This window comes from Eleutherodactylus coqui, chromosome 8 (assembly GCF_035609145.1).
Source record: "Eleutherodactylus coqui strain aEleCoq1 chromosome 8, aEleCoq1.hap1, whole genome shotgun sequence".
NCBI lineage: Eukaryota > Metazoa > Chordata > Amphibia > Anura > Eleutherodactylidae > Eleutherodactylus > Eleutherodactylus coqui.
The window spans coordinates 72,785,231-72,810,787 of NC_089844.1; the positions used below are offsets into that span (position 1 = coordinate 72,785,231).

Below are 25,557 nucleotides of genomic sequence, written 5' to 3' on the forward strand. Positions count from 1 at the left end.
CTCCATCCATCCTGACCCCCCACACACATCACACACAGCTCTACTCCATCCATCCTGACCCCCCACACACATCACACACAGCTCTACTCCATCCATCCTGACCCCCCACACACATCACACACAGCTCTACTCCATCCATCCTGACCCCCCACACACACAGCTCTACTCCATCCATCCTGACCCCCACACACATCACACAGAGCTCTACTCCATCCAACCTGCCCCCCACACAAATCACTGCTACAGCCATCCTGATCCCCAGACATCACACACAGCTCCACTACATCCATCCTAACCCCCACACATCACACACAGCTCCACTACATCCATTCTGACCCCCACACACAACTCCACTCAATCCATCCAGAACCCCACAGCTCCAACACACACACCCCTCAACTACATTCATCCTGACACACACAGCTGCAGAGTCCTATATTTAGTTAGCCCCTGTGGTCATGTGATCCCTCCCACACAGGGTATCACATGATATTACAGCATCGGAGGCCCTGGAAGCTGTTTCCCCTGCAGGAGGAGAGTTAACCGGCACTAGGGGCAGTGCAGGCTCTGAAAATCCCAGCCTGTAATAGGGCCGGTAAAAAAAACAAAACGGCACGCACCTGACAGAAAAAAAAATACCATCCAGGCCGGTGGCAACCCTATGGGGGGGGTGAGAATTTGTGATTAGTGCGTGGGCATGGGGATGTTTATTACATATTGTCCATCTATATGCATGTAAAGTGAGCTTGAGGAAGGCCATCTGGCCGGAATGTCGCTATTACTTTTATATGATCGGAGAATACAACTAACTATTTGATTGCATCCCACTTCTGCTGCCGGTCTTCTACTATTTATCTGCAGGACTGTGTTAGTGACCGGCTAAGTGCCGATGCAATGCAGATTACTAGTACGAGCACAACCCAATCAGAAGACAATGCAAATTTCAGCTTGAACGTGTGGATTGAAATTTGGCGTAATCACCTTGTTGGACCTGTGTTTAATGCTGATCAGTCTTGACTCTTTTCTTACGTCAGTCATAGCAGCAGTCCCACAGGACTTGGAAAGCAGATTTCTGCTTCTCACATATTACTTTTCAACCTTGCACTTGGGTTTTACTCTCTTGCAGGGGCTACAACACAAAATGTAAATCTATGTTCTGGGGTCCCCATGCAATGGTGTAGCGCATCCATGCCTTTCCTATAAAAGTACATTATTGTTATTTCAGTATGGGACACCAGTATTGAGATCTAGCAGTGTTGGAGCCGTGTTTTTGATCACTCCCTGTTTTAATGACACGAGAGCAAGAAATGATTGAGATATTATGTATATAGGAAGCAATAGAGATTAAGTCATAATATATATTATATATATCTTTTTAATCACTGAGTACGTTTTGGGTGAAATTTTGTTTTCACTTACATGCTTGTATTGTGGGTTGACTACTGTGATAGGGTTTGAGTAAAGTTTTTTTTGACTACTGCAGCTTCTACATATTCCTTTATATGGAAACTACAGTCTGTCTCAATAGCAGATTTGTGATGGGTACACTTTCATCCATTTGGGTTTGCTCCACCAATTTTCCTTCCAATGTAGTAAAAGGATTATTAGGACAAAAAAGTGGATGGTATCCAAGAGGAGGCGGAGGTGCTGCCCATCTAAATACTACCTTGCTGGTGGCAGGCATGTATTAATATGGGGTGGATAGGAAAAAGAACCTGGTGGAATGGCGCAACCTTTCACAGGATGAAGAAGAAAGGCAGTAAGTTTGTAAATTAGCGGGTCTAGGATCAATTACTCCAGCGCCTGGACTGCCTCCCCACCTCGCTGTCCTATACCCCAGCTGCACTAATAAAGAGGTTCCGTACCTTGAAAAGTTTTTGTGCTGATTTTAACCTAATAAGAAGTTGCTCACCAGTTTACAAACTTGTTGCTTCTTCATCTTGTGGAGGATTGTGCCTATCCACTCCATAGCAGTAGATGATCTGTCAACGAAGATGGACTGACTGCTTCGTTAGCTATGAGCCAGTGTAGATTTCTGCTATATAAAAATTCTAGTTGATTTATTGGGGTGCAGGCTCCATTCCCCCCCCCCCCCCCCCCCTCTTTTTTTCTGTAAAGTGGTAAGGGCAGGAAAAGGGCAAAAACAGACAAATTGTAGCGCAAGTATGGCTTACTGAAGAGTCTTTTTTTTTTTTTTTTTTTTAACACCACAAATCTGGTGCATGGCCATTATAAATTCCCCCTATGTTCTAGCAGAGACCTATAATAATTAGTTATGGAATAGCCCATTGCTGGATGCAGTTCTATCCAGTTACTTGGCATTAGAGGGTTTGTGTTTTGTTTTTGTGCCTCAATAATTTAAGTTCTGTCCTGGTCCCCTATTCATATTGATTGTCCCTTATTATATTGCTCTACACAGTCATCCCACACTCAAGTTGTACCCTGATATATTTGACGCAACTCCTACTAAAGGTACAATTTAACATTTCCGTAGTTTGAGAAAAGTTCTAATTGCCAAGTGTAACCGTTTAGTCTAATACCCCCACCAATTGGCCTTTACTAGTCTCTAATCCTATGATCAACTCTCCTAACATGCTTATATCATGCTGTCCTGTTTCCTCCCTGTTTCTCTTTACCTGCTGACAAATACACAGCGTTGGTACAAGACTTACAGAACACATAGGTGAATCCTTCCTTTGACATACAGGTGTGGTCCCCGGACGTCGGGAGGAATCTTCTGGGGCTCGGATTTGGTGAGCTGGCTTGTTGAGGTTGGACTGGCATCAGACCGTGGGGAGGCCGTAACCTATGGACAGAGACTGCTGCATGGAGGGGTCATCCAACACATCACAGAGGAATTTGAATTTCGCGATGAAAATCTTTACTACCGCATGATGAAGACAAAGCGAGTTTCTACCAACTGGAGATGACCACAAATTGCATTGTCCAGAAGATGAGCCCACCTTCCTTCCATCTCTAAAGCCATATATAAATGCCAGTAGCTACGCCAAGCTGCTTATGCAATACCACTAAGTCTCATGGGCTCCAATACTACAAGGAAAGAGTCCCCAAACCTTGTTTCTACCATCATGCAGTAACAAGCTGTTCATTACTGTGTTACTATTGATTACACAAGGCCATCTAAGCATCATGTGCCATCTACTAGAGATTACGTTGCTTTTACTGACATATAGATGATCTGCTGTGAACAATCTGCACGTTGCATACACAGCCATCATCTCTGTTTATTGCTCAGGAACAAAAACTAGATTTAACATAATGTGTATTTTTTGCTGATATTTTGCACATCATACATAGATACTTTGTTGCACAGTCAGGCCCCATTCATATCTGCATTTGGGCTGTTTTTGGAGCAAAGAAACTGGATTTAAACAGATCTGTTTGAATCTGTTCAGTTTGACTTCAATTGTTTTTACAGCACCTATCAAGCAGTATATGCATATAGCAAAAATGGAACCGAGAGCTGGCAAGTCCAAATGGAGGCCAGATGCAAATGGGGCCTTAATTTTGTAACACCTTTTTCCCTCTTTTAGGTTCTCTTTCCCAGAAAAATAGAGTATCAGCTAGTACTCATTTTTTTTCCTGGTCTATTAACTGAACTTAACGTACGCCATTATAAGTCACTGATCCGTAAGACGTCGGACACCAGTGTAAGGGCGAGCACCCACTGGCGTTTGCGTTTTCCGCGGGGAAAAAACGCAGCGTTTTCCGTGATTTTTCCGCGCGTTTTTCGCGGCTTTTCCATTAATTTCCATTGACTTTCATGGGTGCATTAGGAGAAAAATAAGGACACATATGCAACTGACAGTTCCTATGTTAAAAACGCAAACGCAACGCAAAAAAAAACGCCAGTGGACAGGAACACATGTTATCTCTATGCCTGTGCAGGAAAAACGCAAAACGCAGGTAAAAAAAACACCAGTGGGTGCTCGCCCTTAAGCTTGAATTCTGTTTTTCTCTCCCTTTGATGGAAGCGAATACCTAAACGCAGATGTAAACTTAGTCTGAGGTTCGTCCCATTTTTTTGGTCAAGCCTTTCTGTGTTGCAGACTATGAAATAATTTATGGCAGCTAGAGCTGTTGGTATGATGGCGAGTGCAATGTTAACACTCAGTTGGGCTCATGTCTCAATTACCATATAGCATTAAATGGAGGTAATATAGCTATAATATCCCTCCGTAGGGTGATTTTACGCACAGTGCTTTTCTTTTTGGGAGGGGGGGGACAAAATGCAGTTTTTGAGCTAAAGCTAAAAGTGGATTTAAGAGCAATTGGGACTATATAGGAAGGACTTGTACTGGTCCTGCCTGCTGGATCCACTTCTGATTATGGCTCAAAAAAACTGTAGTGGTCGTTTTCCAAAATCGCTATGTATGAAACCTCCTTAAGGTCTGATTCACACAAACAGATTTACACAAAATACGCATTGAATAGAACCCATTGATTTCAATGGCTGTGTCATAGAATCAGATTTTGTGCATGCATTTTGTTTGCACAAAGATAAAATAGGCAGCATGGTCTACTTTCCTGCTCATTTGTACAGGCAAAGGGCACATATTGAACTAGTTACATAAATTGCCCATTTCAATGAATGGGAGCATGGCTCGGTGGGGGTTTTTTTGCGTGCAAAAAGTACAACAAACCACGTACATGGGCGTTCAAACATGCTTGTATAACACCAGCCTTACGAATATTTTGATGGTTTTTAAGCCGCAAGACTTTAAATGACTTTAGTTGTCACAACACTTTTTTTTAAACAAACAGCGATGCTTTTTCCTGGTGTTTTTAAAGCCCTATAATAAAGAGTATAGAAAAAAAAGTCGGAGCTGCGCCATCCTGATGACCTCATGTCTACCTACTGCTCTTCTGTGGGAAAAATTAATTCTGAAATACAGCTGTTAAAATGTTGTGTGTAGTTAGATCCTCAGGCTTTAACACTGGGGAGGGCAAGAGCGGGCCGTGATTCACAGCCTGATATCGCCCTGCATGTGAAAGCCCCCGGGAGGAGAGGTGTTTTCATGTGAAAAACAGCCTTGCATCCGCGGGCTGAAGGAATCCCCTGCCGCGAGTTTTCCCATTGTTTGTGGTGGTGCTGCTGCCCCCATTGAAAGCAATGGGGTTGCTATTTATGACCTTGAAAATAATATGCTACGATTTTTCTCCTGCATAGCATTACTTAATCTTGTGTGATTTTCCTGGTCATGTGAAAACAGCCTCACTAATAAGAAGCCTGTAAACACCTCTTTAAAAAAAACAAAAACTTATGAAGTATCCAGTGCCATTTACATAAATAGGTTGTAGATTCATGGGGATCAGTAGTAGGGTGGACACATACTAACCTTTTTTTTTCCCCTTGCACTGCAAGAGCCAGTGAAAACACACTCCTTGCAATGCAAAAAAAAAAAGCTCCAATATCGCAAAATGCTGTTAACGGGGCCAGCGGCGGCACCAGCGAAAGCATAGGGAATATATTTTGCAGACTTCTGCCACAGAAGTCCGGGATGCTATTCCATTGCTTTCAATGGGGTTGGCGCTGCTGCTGCCGGCCCCATTGAAGGCAGTGGGTTTTAGGCAACCCACGCAGCATGATGTTTGGGGAAGGGCTTGAAATATAAGCCTTTCACAGAGAATCATCCCTAGCTGGTAAAATCCCTCTCCGCCACGCTGGCGTATACTCAGTCTGGCTCCCCTGCACTGCTGTCAAGCTCTTTCAGCAGGTGGGGATTTAAAAATCCCTGCCTCCTGAAAGGGCTGTGCTGATTGGCTAAGCAGTCTAGCGCTGCTGTCACTGGCCCCATTGAAAACACTGAGCAATATCGCAGATTTCTTCCCTACTGAAAAATCTCAAATGAGTATAAAATCATTGAAAAGCATTAGTTTTATAATCATCACTGTCACAACGCAGGGAAAAATATCGCTCGTGGGTGTCTTACACGAGCGTTATGAAATCACATTTTTGTGTCCTGCCCCAAAAGCTGGGTTTACCCACCTAAGCGCAAAGCAGCTTCAGTCCCTACGCTGCTTTGAGTTATGGTTAGTAAAAACTGGTCGGGCTGCAACACCCGTCTGTGTTACTGATGCAGAAATGCGTCCGTAATAAGCTTGTGTGCAACCAACTTTAAAATGTCTTATTAAAACCCCCAATGATCCATGAACCCAGTTAACAGTCTAGCATATCACTTATGTAATGTTCATAGTCTACGCTTAAAAAGGGCAGGGGATATTAAAGTGCCAACGGTGCTGGCAGGAAGAGTGTTTGCAGAAGGATGCAGCGCTGCATTAAAGTGTCAGCAAGTAGAGCAATAGCCATACTTCTGCCTTTTCTCCTGTATAGTTTGGGACGCCCATCCCATTGTTAGACCATTTGGCACTGCCATTCTGAGTAGCGGCCTTACCCACTAAATTCTTTTTCCTTATGAAAATTGTGTTACCAGATGAAATTCTAATTCCCTTCTGTATTTTACGAGCACGCACCCTCCTGTAGTGTGTATATAGAGATGGAAGATATTTATTTATGCAATTCCTAAAAGGGAAGAAGGAATAGAACTCCTCCATTGCCATATATTTATTACATTGTGAATGTTAAGTGGACTTATCACTTCCCACGCACCTTTTGAAGACCAAGCCAGGGTTTTGAGTTCATTTAAAAGAATTGTCACATGAAGACTAGCCCTAAAAAAAGTCACCCGCTCAGGATTCCTCCCCTCTCTGAGCCAAAACGGAGATGTACTCAATGGGGCCAGCTCTGTACAGCCAAGAGAGCCAAAGTGTAAGGAAATCTTCAAAGAGGACATAGCCCCTCGTTCTCAGGAATGGTGGGCCTACAGGGGTCGGAGCAGCTCCAGAACACACATGGTGGCAGTACTTGGGTAAATCAATACTTTTTCTGATTGCTTGGCCATTGTAAATTACTAGTTAAACATATGTTTACACCCCTCCATAAGCACCTTATGCATTGGCAAAACTGCTGGTCATATCCTTTAAAAGGCTTTCGCTAAAAACAGCCATGGGCTAGGTCTGGTATTGCAGCTTGTATAGGGGTTGAGCTGTGATACCAGCCACAATCAATGGAAAAGAGTGACACTGATCTACAGACAGTCCAGAACCTTCCTTCTATGTTATAGCCAGGTCATGTCTTAAAGGGGTTTTCAAGACCTTTACTATTGATGTATCATCAGAAAAAGTCCCCAATAGTTGATCGGTTGGGGTCCACTACTCAGCTGATCCTCCGGCCGGTGTCAGTGCAGCAGAGCCAGAAGTGTAATAAAGGCTTTGTTCCTATTGAAATCAGTGCGCTTGTGGCCTAATAGTACACCTTCTCGCTCTAAGCACAAGGAAGGTATCACTGCCATGGACTTCAGTCGGAACAAAGCCTTTCTGTTACACTTCCAGTCTTAATCACCGATACGGATGTCCAGCTTGGCTGCACTGACAGCAGCCAGAGAATCCGCTGATCGGCAGGAATATCGAGCAGTAGACCCCCACCACTCAACTATTGATGGCCTAGGAGAATATATCATCCATAGAAATTGCCCAGAAAACCCTTTTAACTGTTGCATCTGTAGAAAAAAGCTAATTTTGTATGTGTAATTGCGCAATACATTTTATCATGTTTTACCCTAAATACTGCATTTCCACCACTGACATACTTGGAAACTACTGAATGGTACAACCACTATGTGGCTTCACAGGTTGTACTATCTGGATTATGCATTAAGATAACTTACTATTAATATGAACTCCATGTCTGGGATCAGGAACCGCCTGGCCGGTTAATGGTTTTGGGTTTTTTCCCCTGTTTGCATAACTGACAGCAAAGTGAGTCACATTCATGTATTCATTAATCCAGCTTGTGGTTCATGTTCTAAAGTACAAAATGGAGCAATTTAATGGATTTTATTTGCATTTTCTATTAAATAAAATTAATGTGTCACACAGTTGTCCGCTTTTTGATTCAACCATTTGTTATGGCAGACATCTTGCTGTCAAAATATATTGAAGGCAAAAAAAAAATTACTGTCTGCGGTAGTAAATGCCAACACCTTGACAAAGGGGCTAAGGCTGGGTCCACACCTGTGTCTGGCATTCAATTCCTTCCCATCATGGGAAAAGGAAACTGAATTCTAACCGAAAACATATCAGCCTTCTGACGGAAACCAACTGTGCCCCACCTACCCGATGGGTTCTGTTGGGCTTCCGCCATCCCCCACCGGGAACAATAGTGCATATATTGTAAGGGCCTTTGTGCTCCAGATGCCTGCAGATCTGAACCGAAACTCAGGGTGCAATGCAAGTCGCGCCCAAGATTATCTAAAAGTGCTTCACAGCCACTCTTTACTTCCTGGTTCTGCTGACCAGGTCATGTGACTGCTGCAGCCAATCACTGGCTATAGGAGTCATTGATGTGGCCAGTGATTGGCTGAAGCAACCAGCACGTACAGAGTAGCTGTAGAACAGTTTTAGGTAGTAGCAAAACCCCTTTAAGGATCCATATGAGATCTTAGACGCAGATTCTGCATGTTTAAAAGATTTCTAAACACAGATTTGGATCAGTGCTGGATCCGCAAGCAGATTTTATCGTAGTTCCATGGTGCAAAGAAGCAATATGCCTATGTTCTCACGTGGAGAAAAAAAATCCACAGTGTATAGACTAAAGCGCAGTTTTTGCAAAAATTGACCCTGTGACCATTGTTTAATCCCTTCACCTCAACACGGACATAATGGAAATGTAGTGCACAGTACCTGCAATGAACAAGAGCACTGGTGCTGTACATTGATTGGCCCCTACAGAGGGTAGATGGCTGACAAAGTCCTTCTGATGTCTATGAGCAGTTATATCAGCTAGGACAACAGTCACTCGGAAATGTCAGATATAATACTGCGCTCTGTCAAACTGACCAAGATGGTCTTACTGATAAAAGTAGGTCATGTGCTACTTTGTAACACCGATATGTATTCTGTATCAGCCAATTGCTAAGGAGCATTAGATCAAACTTTAAAAAGCAATACTCAAAACCTAAGGGGGTGGTCTACGATTTTCCCTTCTTCACCCTCAATAGAAACCATAAAGCTTACTAAATGTGCCTCAAGTGTCCCGTCCCTTTAAATGTGATCCAGATCTCAGCAGAAGGAAAAGTTTCCTTTAAATACGCATGGCACGTTGCTCCATCCGACGTAACCTATATTTGTGGTGCATCGTACTGTCCCCTCACTAGAACGTAGATTAGACGTCTTTTAATCACAACGTTTCCTTAGCAGTTGCTAGGTTTATTTTAAATTTTTGCCAAAACTGGACTAAAGGGTCTACAAAGCAAACTCGTTGACATGATAGTCACAGCAAAGAAAGACCTGGAAGTCGATGTTGGTTAACTCTGAAGTGCTGCAATATGAACATTGACTTGACCATATTACTCATAAAGGTTCATTTCCTCTTCAACGCAATTGGCAAACAACATAGTCAGTCCTGAACTGGCACTAGAGCCATCTTTTAAAATACTTTCTACCTCCTCAAGTTTCTTCTTTTCCAAATTCTTCATCTTCTTCAACAGCTCATTCTTCTATAAAAAAAATTTAAAATTTGTAAAAAAAAATTTAAAAAAACCTCAAATTTTAAACAAGCTTCATTTTGATTGGTGGTGGTATGACCTTTGAGCACAGCAGCCCTCTGGCCACCCACTTCTGACCCTTCGTTCTTGGAGTCCTGTAGGTCAAACACCCATCAATCAAAATGTTACGGCATATCTATAAAATATGCCATAACATGTAATGGGAATACCCTATTAGAAAGGGGCTGAAAATCTGATAATAAGATGCATCACAAATAGAGATGAGCGAGCTTACTCGCTAAGGCAAACTACTCGAGCAAGTAGTGCCTTATTCGAGTACCTGCCCGCTCGTCTCAAAAGATTCGGGTGCCGGCGGGAGGAGAGCGGTGAGTTGTGGGAGTGAGCAGGGGGAAGAGAGAGAGAGATCTCCCCCCGATTCCTCCCTGCCGGCACCCGAATCTTTGGAGACAAGCGGGCAGGTACTCGCATAAGGCACTACTCGCTCGAGTAGTTTGCCTTAGCGAGTATGCTCGCTCATCTCTAATCACAAACAAACATCCCCAACTAGTAGACACCTGAAGTTGCTTCTCAGAAACCAATCAGGACTTGGATCCTGATTTGGCTACTAGTGTGTTAGCACTAGTTTAAAAAGACCTTATGAGCAACTATAAAAGCACCATAAACTGAGTTCCGGTGATTATAGTGTAGGTGATGGGGAGTCAAGTAAGCTATGGGTCATACCCAGTTTCCGCAACATCTCCCGACAAAGTGAGTGAGACTGTGCATTCATCTCCCATAGATGCCCGATCACCTAAACTAGAAGCATAATAAGTTTATGGCACTTTTAGTTGCTGACAGGCGCCCTCTAATATTGGGTTTAGCAACAGATCAGTTTACACAAAAGTTACTTTTAGGGTATTTTCACATGCTGCAGATATGGCGGGCTACAGTTCTGTTCCATTAAGCTGCATGGGGTTATTATTGCAGGAGCTTTATGAATTTCTGCAGGCCCCATCTGGTTTAAGGGAACAGTCAGAGAAATCTTTGCAACAAGTTTGTGTGCAAATTCACCACAAGAAGAACTCTTGACAAGTCTGCCCCGCTTAGAAAGAACAATTATTGTTCAGAAAATCGCCCAAAACGAACAAAACTGAACAATAATGGTTCAGTTTAAAACACAAGTCAATGACTGGATGTTGAGCAATTGTGAGGTTCTCGCTCGTCGTTCAGTTTCAGCGGTCATAAAAATCAGCGGCTTGGGCACTTTTTGTGCCATTTAACCACCGATCGTTTAGGGTTTCACATAGGAATGTGAAACACTGAGTGATAAGAGCCCGACGACTGCATGATTCTCACGATGACCAGCTTGTTTAGTCAGGCACTCTAGAATCGTGGGATTCTCGGCCCATGGAACAGGGCCATGTGTTTTTATTGAACTTAAACGTATTACGCTGTACCTGCGACGTCTCCAAGAACACAAGGGCATCTTCATGTTTCTTATATAGTTCATGTCTCCTGTCCGGCTTCGTCTGGAATCTTGGCTTTAGTTTGGTGGGATCATCAGTGCCAAATAAAGGTGAAGCTGTTCTTACAAATGGTTTAATCTGGGGCACAAAGATGAACGGCTTGAAAACAGATCTAGGGGAAAACAAATACTGTAAGTAAAGTTGACCAAAGTTTATTGTTTAAAGAACAGAGAGGCATCCACTGGGGGTACTGGTACACGGGGCAACTGTTGGCCGAATATTCGCTCAAACAAGCGATTTTGACTAACAGTCATACTACGTAAAAGCGGGACTTGACAGTACCGAGTGAGAAATCACACAGTCACTAGTCGATTCATTTCAGATTACTGAAACAAAGCAACTAGTGTAAACAGGCAGCTGCTCATCTGTGAACGACTGCCTGTTCACACTGAATGAGGTGCGCGGCTAACCAGAAAAGAACTCCATCGCGCTGCTCCTCCATTCACTGAATGACTATCGCTCCTGTGTGAAGATACTGGAGCGATAAATGTTTGGACAGCGGTTGGCCACTTAGGCTGCTTTTACATAGGATGACTGCGAGTCATTTATGTCTATAGAGGGGATACCTTACTGTAAGAGCAGTGAAACTCTCTCAGTGACCGCGGTTATGGTTATTTCTTCAAAGAGGTTTTCCAGTTTTATGTAAATGGGGCATTTTTGTGTGTTTTCACAGGCTTCAAGAACTCTGCTTGCAGGCAGTGACTGCAAACAAAATTACATTCAGAAGTTGAAAACTTCAAAATGTAGCCAGTAGTGTTTCGGTGTGAGGACGACATTTTCTAGGCAGCTTTTCTGCCCCTGTAGTTTTCATTCACTGTCAGCAAGCAAAGATCGTAAAATGATTTACATAATATATTAAAAAGTTCCAGAAGATTGCTTAGATTTCTTCTGATTGTTATATTAAAAGTCTGTCCCCAAATGTGTGCCCCATAACCCAGTCCGAGAACTAGGTAAATGCAAAAACATGGTGGCTTTACACAGGACGACTGTTGGCTGGTGTATAGGACTAGTGTATATGTGTCCAACAGTTGTCCCCAAACTTATCACTCCTGTGCTTTAAACGCAGGAACAACAGTCGTTGAGTGGATGGAGGCAGAGCGCGCCAGAGATCTCTTCCGGCCGTCCACTTCCATTTACTGTGAACAGGCAGTTGTTCAAACATGAACTGCCTGTTTGTACTGAGTAAGATGAAACAAAGCGAGTACAGAGTAATTTCTCGTCCGATTTTCAGCCGATAGTTGCCTCGTGTAAAGCCACCGTTACTTTCACTTGAAAGGGCAGCCATCACAGAGAGATCACCTTTTTCATTCACTGTGTGGAAATGAGCTGCAAACCATCCGATGGGCGTTTTTACTGGCCCTGACTTTTTCTTCTCAAGTCCTCCCCAAGCCCTGCCCTTGCCCAATCACTGAGGTCTATAACTCCCGGACTAGTTTATTGGGCATACGTATAACACTTTCCTAACTGCTGGGTTGGTTTCTGTCACTCTCTGGCTGAGCACTGCAGGATAATGTAGATTGAACTAGATGGATCTGTGCCTTATTGACCAACTACAAGTTATTGTTGTATGATCAAACAATGGAACAAAGAATAAAGACAAAGAAAAAAGTTGCAAATGCCAAATTTATACATAGTAGGGGGTGCATATAATGACCTGAAAATCTACAGCACCAATTTAGTGCAATGCTGCCCCGGGTAAGATATATTCTATTTCATCACAGGCCTTTTGCCTACTTTCTACAGAGTTGGTGCAGATAAAGTCACTGCTCACCCCATTAGACAAACAGTCTCAGCAAAGCCTGGAAGACATTGAGGAAGCTTCAGAGACTTGTACTATAGTCCATGTTAACACAGAACTACCCACTATACTTGTACGTCCATTCAGTGACATACGTTGGGAGTGTTCCCCAGGTATACCCGATGCAAGAAAAAGAATGTGAGTAGAGCCCAACTATTATTACAAAGGATTGTTCTTAATATAAAAATGTTGGCGTAAGGGCTTGTTCAGACGCCGTAATGTGGCCGATGTAACAGTTTGACATCCCAGCCAACTGTTGGTCTAATTTCCTATATTAACAGCAGGTTACTTGAAAAAGGGGCCCCTACTGAACCAAGACATGTTCTGTTTTTCGAGACTTCCCAATAAGCAGGATTCATTGGGGTCTATCTGAAGGCTTACACCTGGATGGTGTCCAGTGATCGTTTTAAAGTATTGGTTATTCTTGCCACCCCCTTGTCGTCCCTGGCGAGATGGGCACCCTGTGCAAATGGATTTGAGTGCCTGCTGTAATTTATCCAGTAGCGTTGAGCCAACCACAGCAAATCACTACAAGGTGAGCCTTTATGATCCAAAGTTATCTCAAATATACCAACGTAGTGTGTCGATTTTGAGGTTTTTTTCCCCTTTTCTTATTATAATATGATTTAGTCAGGTACTCTGTGGCTTTCATCTTCCGATGACCTACCTGGCAGGGTCTGGGGTTCCGGTGAAGAAGTGGCAGCATGGCTGGTTTGGATCTTGTGGCAGAATGGAGACCATGCTTCCAGTGGTCATAAATCCGCCCTCCATGTTAATACCGCTCGGCTTGTCTGACAGAATTTCCATCATGGTTTGTGCGGTCAGGTTTCCTATAAGATATAGCCATTACTTGTGAGGCGGCAGGTTCCCCATTACTCTCAGCTCCAGTATGCTCTATACATCTATAGAATGAGTGCAGCACATGTGGACCAAATTCTCGTACAGCCCAATTACACCGAGTGAGATGGAAACATCCAAGTGTGATCAATTATACTGCAGTTTTTGTAGCAAAAACATAATCGATATATAAGGAAATTATCGGGGAACTTGCCTTTATGTTTCCTGAGCAGTTTGTACCCTTCACAAAATCTATCCCCAGAAGATGAAGATCTGGATGGGTTGAAATAGGAATACACGGCTGCAAAATTAAATTCTCTTCTTCCATCCCACCAGCCTTTAGTCTTGGCATATTCCCTCATTGCAGGATGCTCACGGTCAATTTTGGTGGTGATGGAGAGGTTGTTGGATATATTCTTTATACCTTCTGTTGGAAGAAGAAGGAAAAAAAAAATCTGTAAAAGTACATCTGCCGTAAGGACACATGTTAAACAGGATCATCCACTAATTACTTTATCAATGGGCATCTTGGTTGGCAGTGCCAGTGAAAAACAGGAGTCTCCTCTTACTGTGCCACCCAACCATCCAAATTCAGTACAACGGTGGAAAAGACATTTAACCCCTCAAGGACACAGTTTTTCCTCCTCGCTTTAAAGAAAAAAAATCATAGCTCTTATTTATCTATGAAGGTAGATGTCTGAGGGCTTGTTTTTCAGCAGGATGAGTTGTAGTTTTAAGTGATACTATTTAATGTACCATATAATGTACTGGAAAAAAAAGAAAAAACGAGTGAGATGGATAAAAAAAAAATAAAAATGCAATTCTGCCATTTTTGAGGGAGGGGGTCTTGTGTTTAGGACATTCGCACTGCATCAAAAACAACTTTATTCTATGGGTCAGTACAATTAAAGGGGTTTTCCAGGGAGAATGCTATTGGACCCTGACCGATCAGTTCAGCCGATGCATGCTGTCAGCACCGCAAATATACAGAGGTCAGAGCGGAAGCAGCAGAAGTCTCCAGACCGACCTCCCATGTAGAGGCCGACGCTTGTAACTGCAGACACAGCTTGCGTTGATTTTAATGAGAACCATGCCTGCAGTTACAAGCGCCGGCCACTACACAGGGGTTGGTGTGGAGGCTTCCGCTTCGACCTCTGTTATTGCGGCACTGACAGCATGCACCCGCTCAGCTGATCGGTCAGGGTCCCAAGCGACGGACCCCAGCCAATCGACTATTGAGGACATATACTAAGGATAGGTCATCAGTAGTATTCTCCTTGGAAAACTCCTTTAAGACGATACCAAATTTATATTTGTTTTTTTTTTCTGAACTATTAAAAAAACAAAATTCTTTTCTGCCTCCATCTTCTGACCACCATAACAGTTTATTAACTTTTCTGACTGCCAGCACCGACTGTGTATTAGGTAAGAGGAATGGTGATTCAGTTATCCATTTGCACATTTCCAGGAGGAACAACAGAGGAATAACACAAGGTAGAGTTTGAGGCCTAGATGCTCCAGAATTATTATTTATGGGGAACACAAGTACAGTATATACTTACACAGACATGTCAGGGAACTGACAGGTCCTTTTACATGGGCAGATAAGTTGCCTGCAACAAGTACTAATTATTGAAATAGCAAGTCGACTGGAACTTGTTTACCAGCATTAATATTAATGAATTATTGGGTGGGTTCGGTATGACCGTTCATCCCCATCATTTCCATTCTTGTCAGCAGCATACCCCCTGTGTACATGAGGATGTACTGCCTTAAACGATTTCAAGGAGTCAAAAAGAAGTGCAGCCCCCTCATTCTAGCAATCAGCAGGGGTCTCAGCATCGGGACCATCACTGATCAATAGTTTTGACATGTCAAAAGTTGGTTGAAAGTGCAGCTAGTTTTTAATAAGGGTTTTCAGCATTTTTTATTTTTTAGCAATCGCCTAAAGCCTTTTAATATAACATCTTGTATCGAAAAAAGGTAAAATATATAAAATTACCGTCTATTTTCTCGGCAGCCCAGTACTGACCAGCTGTCTCCAGTATCCACGCTTCCTTCCTGTCCGCTAGGAGGAAGCTGTTGTGATAAGCAAAGGGCATCGCACTCTCCATGCAGTTACCCCCCTGGCCGTACTTGTCCAACAACCCAACGATCACGTCCAGAGCACCTTCAGCCGTGGCCGCCCTCTCCAATCCTAGCCTGTAAGGAACACAGACTTATGCAGAAAATACTTCTCCACCACCTCAGATACTAAAAGTAAAAGACAGTCTACCAACCTGACAAGATCCATGCCCAGCAGCGCCTCTTTATCATCAATCTCTTCTTTACCCCAAACTGCTTCATTTCCAATACACACACCAAATTCATTCGCTCCCATTTCGGCTCCCCATAGCCATGATGGGCGACTTAAAACCACTGAGTGGGTCTTCTCCACTTGTTCAATTTCAATGTAAGTGCACTTGGAGCAAAATGAAAGGAGATAAGATATTTATTATATATGAAATATCTGTTCATGCCTAACAGAAATGTAAAAAAATGCATATATTATATACTGCCAACACTGTGACACCAGCGACAAGCTGCTATTATCAGATCCATTATTGTCATATGTTCAAACAGTATTTAGTACTGACAGTGCATAATAGTGTAGACACCAATACCCACAAGCTCAGCTCATAAGGTGATCATAGGTAATTGATCTGTTAGGTCTATTCACCAAATCCATAACGAGGCCACAAAAATATGTTACAAAGAAGCCAGATGTGCTAAAAAAATATCAAAGTTAAGACAGTAAAAAAACTTTTGACACATCATAGCGACATGTCAAAAGTCTTGATCGGTGGGGGATCTAGATGCTGAAACTCCCATTGATTGCTGTAACAAAAGGGGCAAAAGTGCTCACCAAAGCACGGTACCCCTTCGGCTGCGAATGTTACGCCTCAGTGATTTAAAGGGAACCAGTCGTCACATTTGAGCTCCATTAATTAAGGGGCTCAAACAGAATCCAGGGAACCGCTTCACACTCACCGGGTGGCCCATTCCAGCGTTGTGTCCCTGAAAAAATGGTGCATGCACCCATCCTGACTCTACAGCCTGCCCTGTGCATGCGCTCTACTATACAGGTGAATGGGAGCGCACGCACAGAGGTAGCTTAAAACAGTTACGTCGTGTACCCATGCAAAGTTTGCAAAGATACAGTGCTAGAACATGGCACCCGGTGAGTTTGAAACAGCTCCCCAGACTCACTGTTTGAACCCCATTACGTAGTTTATGTGGCTCCAAGATGACAACAAGTCCCTTTAAGAAAGGCACATAGACTTTTATGCATCTGTGTTCAACTGGAGTGGAGCCTACAGATCAGTACTTCTGCCCCTCCATTTCAGTGATTAGTGAGAATTTCAGCACCCGGATCTCTACTGATCAAAACTTTTGACATGTTGCTGTGAAATATCAAGAGATTTTTTAAAAAGTTCAGCTACTGCTGGAGCTCAGTGTGGAAGGAATCTGTCACCGCAACTTAGAGGGGTTATCTAGGCAAGAAAAAAAAGGTTTGATACTTACTCTAAATGACGGCAAGACAAAAAAAAAAAAAAAAGCCAAAAGTGATAATATCACCAACACCACGGTTATGCAAATCACTGCAACCAATCAACAGCTCACTTTGGCCTGTGCAGTGGTCACATGTCCTCGCGTCAGGCCCTCGTAGCTGCCGCAGCAGGAAATGGGGAGCAGTGGGAAACTGGGCACCGTCAGCAAGGAGAGTATTGCTCAAATTGGCTTTATTTTGCTACAAGTTGAAAAAAAATGTTTCTCTTGCCTGGATAAGCACTTTACAGTGACCCGCTGGGTGACAAATACTATCAGCCTGAAAACTAAAGGGACTCTTCAGGCCTGGAGGAACAAAGATGGCCGTCCCGCTTCTCAGACTACCTGATGCACACTGTGCATAGTATGCATGGGTAGTCTAAGACACTGCATGTCGCTCCGACTGGGCAGTAATTCTCATGTGGGCAACACTGGTTACTCAAATAGCTGTAGTGTCTTACACTAATGTGCCAAGGTAGTCAGAGAAGCGGTGCAGCCATCTTCATTTGTACAGGACTGGAAGGTTGACTTTTTAAATTTAGCAGTTCTAAAGGTTACAGAATTCCAAGGAATCACGAAATTCTATCCAATAATACCACGCTTTCCTATATTTATCTTGCGTGCCTCTAAGGGCTAACGCCAACGGACAGATTTATGCCGCATTCGGCGCAGCGTAAATCCACAACGGAATAACGCAGCTATTAGGTTCTATTGAACCCAATAGCTCAGTCCTCACATGCCGTGTTAATCTGCGGCGGGAGGTCTCCATTAATATAGTATTAACCCTTTGCAATCCAATTTTGGATTCAGGGTTTCCTAGGGGTTTTTCTCATTCTGCCATTATACAATGGCGCCATCTGCTGGTTAGAGCCCCTGCTGCGGTATGGGACATGCTGGAGAGGCCCCCCGACGACAGGGCGGCCAGTAATATACAGTAAAAATACCCTGCCGGACGTCTTCCGACATCGGAGCTGTACAGGCTTCAATCAGAATGTCTTAAGACGTCAGACAGTGGATTGGAAAGGGTTAATGGAGACCGCAGGGGAAAAAACGCGGTTTTCCGCGATTGCCAGTGGGGACTTTTTATTAACCCCCACGGGATTCCTGCGGCGTAAAACCATGGGCATGAGCCCTTAGAGCTGCAGTCGGATCCTCCATCTCCACCGTTTCCTGTATAGCACTAAACCACATTGACAAGGTCGGAGGAGTATTCTGTCGCCAGAGCCTAGGGATACTGGAAGGTTACGTTAACATGCCCCATCCTTGTCTCCCACTACCTGCTGACAGGAGACCAACTGCCCCCATACACAGATTGTTAGTTGATCCCAACATTTTATATAGGATGTATCAGCTATAAAACCTTCATATCTATGTATTTGCCTTACTTTTTTTTTAGCATTTAGGTGCTTATTAATCAGGTTAGAATTTCATTTAAAGGGAACCGGCAGCTGGAATGTAATGTCCGAACTGCATGCATGATGTTATAGAGCTGGAGGAGCTGAGCGGAATAATATATGGCACTGTGGGAGAAGAGTCAGTATAAGAGTACATGCACACAGGCCAAGTAAATTTGCACCCAAGATTCTTGGGCACAACTTGCATCCGACATCCCATCCATGTGCTATAACTGACATGCTAGTCAGAGTTAAAAAGAGAAGTGCCCTAACTGGTATTTTATTCAATTAAACTTCTCCACATTGAGCTGACAGGTCCAGTGGGCGGAGCTATCGGTGATTGACAGCTGTCTGACTGTACATACAGAAGCAGCTGTCAATCACCGATAGCTCCGCCCACTGGACCTGTCAGCTCAGAATGTGCAGAAGTTTAATTGAATAAACTACAAGTTCTACTGATGCATTTCCCTTAAAACTACTTGAATCCTCCTACCTCTAGTTTCTCTCCGGGTTCGTAAGAGCGTCCAGGGTAATACACGATCTCCTGCACTTCATCACTCAGCCTGTCCGAATTCTTTCCGAAAATGATTCTGTTACCAACTGTGGCGGGTGGAAGAGCAACGAAGGTGTCACAGGAGCGGGGGTCCATAATGTCACTGCGGTCTGGGGGGGAATAAAAGACAAAACTGAGCGTTTACAAGTATCTATACACCTTAACTCAAGCCCTTACTAGTGTTCTGGCCCCCGACTGCTAGCAACCGGCCACCAATGCAGCCAAGTCCGGCCACTTTGTGTCGCCTCTCTTTGTGATAAGATAAGCAGCTAAAATAGGAGAACATTTCCTACATTTCACACCACAAGACCCCCGCTTGCTGCGTTGACCAATATTGTTCAACTGCGATAACATTTGTGCTCCCACAACCAAATATTGCAATTTTTATTTCCACTATCCCACTCCTTCCTCATCAGCACCCAGTGGATCAATGAAAGTCCATTTACTTTCTTCTACTCCATATACCGCCTCACATTACATGGTGAAAAAAACGCCTGTGTCGCACTTGCAATACGTGGGGAAAAACCGCCCGTGGACTTGAGCCCTTACATGTTATATAAATAGAGTGAACTTTCTTCAGTACTCTTTGCTGCCACCTGCTGGCAGCTTGTAGCACTGCATTACATAAAGCAGCTATTTATACTATGACATTCAACTCACATTACTTAGTGCACCCTTCACCTAACCCCAGGCCGGGGATCGGGGGGCCGATGAGTCAGTGCACCCTTCACCTAACCCGGGGATCGGGGGCTGCAGAACCATTATCGTAATGATAGCAAATTGTCATAGAGGAAAGAAGGATCTGCGGCAACCACCGGCTTCTTATAACAAGGGACTTTATTCCTGGGCACAACTACAGAGCCGCTGCAGAGACAGACGTAATTCCGCACCGCGTCCACCTTAGGATGTATTCACACGGGCGAGTTTCACACGCGAGTTCTGTCCGATAGTGATATGTTCTTGCAGTGATGCTGCGAGATTGAAAAATCCCGACATGTCCTATTTTTGAGTGATTCCTCATTAAAATAATAATAATAACTCATTATTTCCTATGGGACTTTTAAGTGTTTTAAGTGTTGCGACGCGCTTTGCATATGAGTGCGTTGCAATTTTTACCACCAAACGCCCTTGTGATTTTTTTTCACACACCTGACAATTGCAAGTCCATAGATGTGATGACACAAGACACATCATGCGCGAATCTGGGATCGCAATATTACAAGCGCAATATTAATCCAGGTTGCTCGGACCAATATTGCGCCTGCCTGTGTGAATGCACCGTTATTGATCTATTTCTACGTAGTCCTCAGCGGGCGCCTATATGGGGGCGGATGTACCGGCGGAGCAGCCTTGTACGCGCCGTACCGCACTGCAGTTACTATATGCAGAAGAGGCCTACAGATACTTCTAGAAAAAAGCTGCAAAAGGAAAGAAGAAACAGTTAGACACAAGCGAACACCACAATACTGGCCACTGGGGGGCATTCTGACTACGCGAATGTCTGCGGCGTCCGGTGCGGAGACAAGTAGCGCAACCGCTATTATGCAGATCTGTATGAGGCGAAGCCACTGCGGAAGGCAAAGTGGATGAGGCTAGAACAAATCTTATCCGCACGATGGAACCCATCTGCATGAAAACCGACCTGTGGTGCCAACCCGTAGGCGAACTTCACCTGTAACGTAATCGCCGCGGACGTTCCTCAGCGCAAAACCTGCAGAAATTACACTGGGAAACTGCAGTGGCCAAATCCTATCTAAATGCTGCATATTTGGCTGCGGCTCTGTAGCAGATCTGCTGCAGGATATAACACTTGTATTTCAAGGGCTGAATACCGCAGCGGGACTATACACTGAAGTATTCAGCACATGACATACACCGCTCTACTGAGTGCGCAGACAGCACTGCTGCACACACGTTACATACACCGCTCTACCGGGTGCGTACAGATAGCACCGCTGCACACACGTTACATACACCGCTCTACCGGGTGCGTACAAACAGCACTGCTGCACACACGTTACATACACCGCTCTACCGGGTGCGTACAGATAGCACCGCTGCACACACGTTACATACACCGCTCTACCGGGTGCGTACAGACAGCACCGCTGCACACACGTTACATACACCGCTCTACTGGGTGCGTACAGACAGCACTGCTGCACGCACGTTACATACACCGCTCTACTGGGTGCGTACAGACAGCACTGCTGCACGCACGTTACATACACCGCTCTACTGGGTGCGTACAGACAGCACTGCTGCACGCACGTTACATACACCGCTCTACTGGGTGCGTACAGACAGCACTGCTGCACGCACGTTACATACACCGCTCTACTGGGTGCGTACAGACAGCACTGCTGCACGCACGTTACATACACCGCTCTACTAGGTGCGTACAGACAGCACTGCTGCACGCACGTTACATACACCGCTCTACTGAGCGCACAGACAGCACCGCTGCACACACGTTACATACACCGCTCTACTGGGTGCGTACAGACAGCACCGCTGCACACACGTTACATACACCGCTCTACTGGGTGCGTACAGACAGCACTGCTGCGTGCACGTTACATACACCGCTCTACCGGGTGCGTACAGACAGCACCGCTGCACACACGTTACATACACCGCTCTACTGGGCGCGTACAGACAGCACCGCTGCACACACGTTACATACACCGCTCTACAGGGTGCGCACAGACAGCACTGCTGCACGCACGTTACATACACCGCTCACCGCTCTACCGGGTGTGTACAGTCAGCACCGCTGCACGCACGTTACATACACCGCTCTATTGGGTGCGTACAGACAGCACTGCTGCACGCACCTTACGTACACAGCTTTTACAAATGCCCATCTGCTGCATCCCACTCTGCTGTGTTATTTGTTACATACACAACTCCTCTATGTACACTGCGCACATACAAATCCTGTGGATCCACAGCTATTGAAGAACTACAAGTCCCAGTATACAGCTACATTAACCAGCTTTAAAATGCATGCTGGGACTTGTAGTTCCCCCACAGCTGCAGACCACCACCTACCAGGACTACCCCCACAGCCCGCCATATAACCTCCACTCCCCCTCCTGTATTGCTGCAAGGTAACAAGTCGGCGCTGCTCACGTTCTGACACTTCACATAATCATGCAAACCCCAGGACTAGACTCCTCCCATACATGTGACTCGTCACGTGCTGATGACGTAACGAGGGGGGTTTCCAAACAGCCTGACTCCTCCCAGCAATGTAACAGATCACGTGGTCGTGACGTCACCGAAGGTCCTTCCGCGTACTTAGGCGCTAGCTGCTGCTGTGAAGTTGTTAACTAGACGGGGACGGGTCGGTCTATCTGTGTGCGCTGAGGACCGCGCCTCCTCCGGGGTCTCCTAGTAACCATGGGGAAGTCATTTGCGAATTTCATGTGTAAGAAGGATTTCCATCCCGCCTCCAAATCCAACATAAAGAAGGTGAGCCGTGATAGGTTGTCCCGCTAGGAGGACTGCGCGGCGTAATCGCTGTAGACACTAATAGACAACAATTAGCGTTGGAAAGAAAAGCCTTTCTGGTTTTAGCTAATCAGCAGCTGTGAAAGGGGTCATGTGATCTAGTGAATGCATTAGGATGCCCCAGAAGCAGGACGCTGGACATCACGTGATCCTTTTCAGAGCTTCTGACTGGCCGAAAGGGATCATGTGACCACAGAAGCTGGAAGTGGTTTATATTTCATCCCCACCCAGTTTGGCATTTTAAAGGGGCTAAGTAGTGGGTGCTCTTATTAATATCACTGCCTCAGTGACAAGCGCTTCTTCAGGGTTATCTGACCTCGCAGTAGATCAAAACCTGCAGCAAATCTGCTACACATGAGCGCACCCTTAAAGGGGTAGTGGACAAAATTACAAGATTTGCTTATTCACTGGATGGGTGAACACGCAGATAGATGAAGGTCTGACTGCTGATGATAGGAAGTGGAGTCGACAGTCAGACCTCCAGCTGTGTGATACAAACACTCTATCCTGAGGCTACATCATCAATGCACTTTGTACTCTGCTATATCTATCTGCACCATTAAAATGAATGGAGTCGTGGTCACGTGACTATCGGCTTATTTGCTGCAACGCTAGAGAAAAGCGATCCTGCATTGAAAAATGTGGAGGGACACAGGTTCTGGGGATCGGTAGGGATCCCAGCAGTCGGATCTCCACCGATCTAGCAGTTTTCACCTATCCAGTGGATGAGCAAAACTTGTAATTTCCTCCATAACCAGAATACCCCTTTAAAGGTCTTATTGGGGTCGTAAATATTGCTGACGTATCCTCGGCATGAGTGATCTGTATCACATAGGTGGAGGTCTGACAGCCGGCCCCACTTCCCATCCGTTTGTACAAGTTGGATAAGTTGTCAATAGAAAAACCGCCCAAAGTCCTGGACGACCCCTTTAAGTCTTGGATGATCCCTTTAATTCAGTTAGTAAAATAGAAATGAGATGAAGTGCAGCACAATGCAGGGGCCTGCTGGAGACAAGATATGTCTAGGTAATAGTATGTAAGGCTGGTATTGGCGCGGGTTGTGCGTACGCCACAACATGGTGAACAGCCGGTAAACGGCTGCAGGGATCCGCGCCGAACACCTCAGTAGTAATGAAGAGGGAACCACGGGGGATGAAGGGGAAATGAAGCTTGTCCGCCAACGCGTTTCCGTGCCGATGGCAGTTTCGCATTGACGAGGTGCCTGGCTTATGTCATTCCGACACGCGCTTCCGAACAAACCTTCACCCCCCCCCCTGCTCCTCAGTCCTTTTCGGCAGCATCATGGTTCCCTCGCTCTGGTTCTCCCTTTAGGGGCTTATTCACATGACCGGTTTTGATGCCTGTGTGTCTTTATTCGCAACAGTCTGCACACGGACGCAATACCGGTACTGGGGCGACAGCCTGTCCTACTGGGGTCCAACTTGGCAGTCGTCCATGCAAGTCATTGGGTGCATTTAAAAAAAATGTACGCGGAGGACATCTTTGTGCTCCGTTTTTTCATTGTTTATTGCTATGTAATGGTAGAAAATATTGGGCTTCCTTACGTTTTTTTTTTTTGTTTTTTTTTGGTGAGAGGAAAAAAACTAATGACACGAGGATCACGTGCAGAATAAAATAATTTTATCATATAGTGCGCATTTGTTTCAACAATCAGTGTTAGGGGATCTGTTGTCTTGATATGTCACCTTAAAGGGGCAGGCTATCCCGAAATAGACCTACCCAAAAGATAAGTAATAATAGTCTGATCAGTGAGGGTCTCACTGCTGAGACCTCCACTGATCCTAAGAACGGGGGTCTCTCCTCAGTGCAGTGAAGAGGAGGTTGAATGGCGCAGTGGTCACAGCTCCGCCCACTCATTTTCAGTGGGGCTGCTGATGATAGCTGAACACTAGTACTCTATCTCCGTCAGCCCCATAGAAGTGAACGGAGCGACGTGCGACCACTACTCCATTCAATCTGACATCTCTGCGGGTGGGTGCAGTAAGCTCATAGTGATGAGAAGATGGTGGACGCAGGACCTCTTGTTACTGGAATCTGTGGGGGTTTCAGCAGTGTGACCCCCACCAGTCAGACCTGAACTCCAGTCTGACCGGCCTGACCTGAACTCCAGCCATCATGCATTCCTATGGTGGTCGAGCCAGGAGACCTGTGGTCAGGCCGGGACGTACTTCCATGTTACGGAGGCTGGTCTATAGTAATGTGTCCACTGGCCTTAGTCTTATCAGGATGGTTTTGGAGTCTGAACCCAGGAAGCGCATAAAACCCCGTGCAGATGTTGTCCGTGGTCCTAGTATTTATACAGTGGCTAATATTCCGCAGCGGCACTTACCCCAGTCCCTGCCGCTGCCGGGGTTCACCATCTTAATTGCATATTAACCTATCATTCTGTTTTTAGGATGTAAGTGGAGAGCGGAGTAGCGGGGGAAACCCATGAGGACATCCAAACTTCATATGCATTTCTTGCCCCTGGTCAGATTTGCATCCAGGATCGAGCATTGCAAAGCAGTAGTGCTAACCACTGAGCCGACCCCAAAATTATACATACCTGTCTTCACATTTGGGCCCAATAAACTATGTTATGGGACTCAGAGGGGAATCCGGGATCAGTGATTGATTCTCACCGGACACCCCTTTCCTGCGCTCTGGCCCCGCGCAGCGTCACTCTTTTCAGATGTCTTTGTGCACCCTCTCCCATAGAGATGAATGAGAGAGCGTGCGCACAGCTCTGACAAGAGTCTCTCTGTGTGCGTGCCAACTG

General features: G+C 45.0%; 3 protein-coding genes across 9 annotated transcripts in view; 2 read left to right on the top strand and 1 right to left on the bottom strand.

Moving 5' to 3' along the window:
• GPR155 (G protein-coupled receptor 155) overlaps nucleotides 1-7,954 on the top strand; it is a 70,434-nt gene extending 62,480 nt beyond the window's left edge. Inside the window, exon 16 of one of the 2 annotated variants that reach the window (XM_066575819.1) lies at nucleotides 2,708-7,954. In XM_066575819.1, the coding sequence (XP_066431916.1) occupies nucleotides 2,708-2,930 (223 nt within the window). In that variant the 3' untranslated portion in view covers nucleotides 2,931-7,954. Of the gene's footprint in view, nucleotides 1-2,654 lie in introns of both variants that reach the window. The other variant, XM_066575820.1, reaches the window with a different exon arrangement.
• Nucleotides 7,955-8,027: 73 nt separating this feature from the next.
• SCRN3 (secernin 3) lies at nucleotides 8,028-22,787 on the bottom strand. Of its 6 annotated transcripts, none has more exons than XM_066575827.1 (8): nucleotides 22,566-22,787; nucleotides 19,203-19,372; nucleotides 16,007-16,188; nucleotides 15,730-15,929; nucleotides 13,942-14,154; nucleotides 13,558-13,720; nucleotides 11,024-11,204; nucleotides 8,028-9,578 (listed from the first exon to the last, which is right to left on the bottom strand). In XM_066575827.1, the coding sequence occupies exons 2-8, from the start codon at nucleotides 19,356-19,358 to the stop codon at nucleotides 9,429-9,431; spliced, it is 1,245 nt and encodes a 414-aa protein (XP_066431924.1). In that variant the 5' UTR covers nucleotides 19,359-19,372; nucleotides 22,566-22,787; the 3' UTR covers nucleotides 8,028-9,428. The 6 variants fall into 6 exon arrangements, with proteins under 6 accessions (XP_066431924.1, XP_066431923.1, XP_066431922.1 ...); XM_066575826.1 differs by lacking the exon at nucleotides 22,566-22,787 and adding an exon at nucleotides 22,398-22,503; XM_066575825.1 differs by lacking the exon at nucleotides 22,566-22,787 and adding an exon at nucleotides 22,317-22,391.
• The window catches only part of CIR1 (corepressor interacting with RBPJ, CIR1), a 29,003-nt gene continuing 25,967 nt past the window's right edge, over nucleotides 22,522-25,557 (top strand). The window contains exon 1 of the mRNA XM_066575821.1: nucleotides 22,522-22,739. Coding sequence (XP_066431918.1) covers nucleotides 22,668-22,739 — 72 coding nt within the window. The 5' untranslated portion in view covers nucleotides 22,522-22,667. The remainder of the gene's footprint in view (nucleotides 22,740-25,557) is intronic.

Excerpts from the sequence above, each read along its gene's own strand:
- SCRN3 (XM_066575824.1), bottom strand. The coding sequence starts at position 22,195 with ATGTGCGCAGTGTACATAGAGGAGTTGT. Across the intron at positions 14,155-15,729 it reads GGCTGCCGAGAAAATAGACG|AAGGTATAAAGAATATATCC; the intron begins GTAATTTTATAT and ends TTCTTCCAACAG. Across the intron at positions 9,579-11,023 it reads TGTTCTTGGAGACGTCGCAG|AAGAATGAGCTGTTGAAGAA; the intron begins GTACAGCGTAAT and ends TTTTTTTTATAG.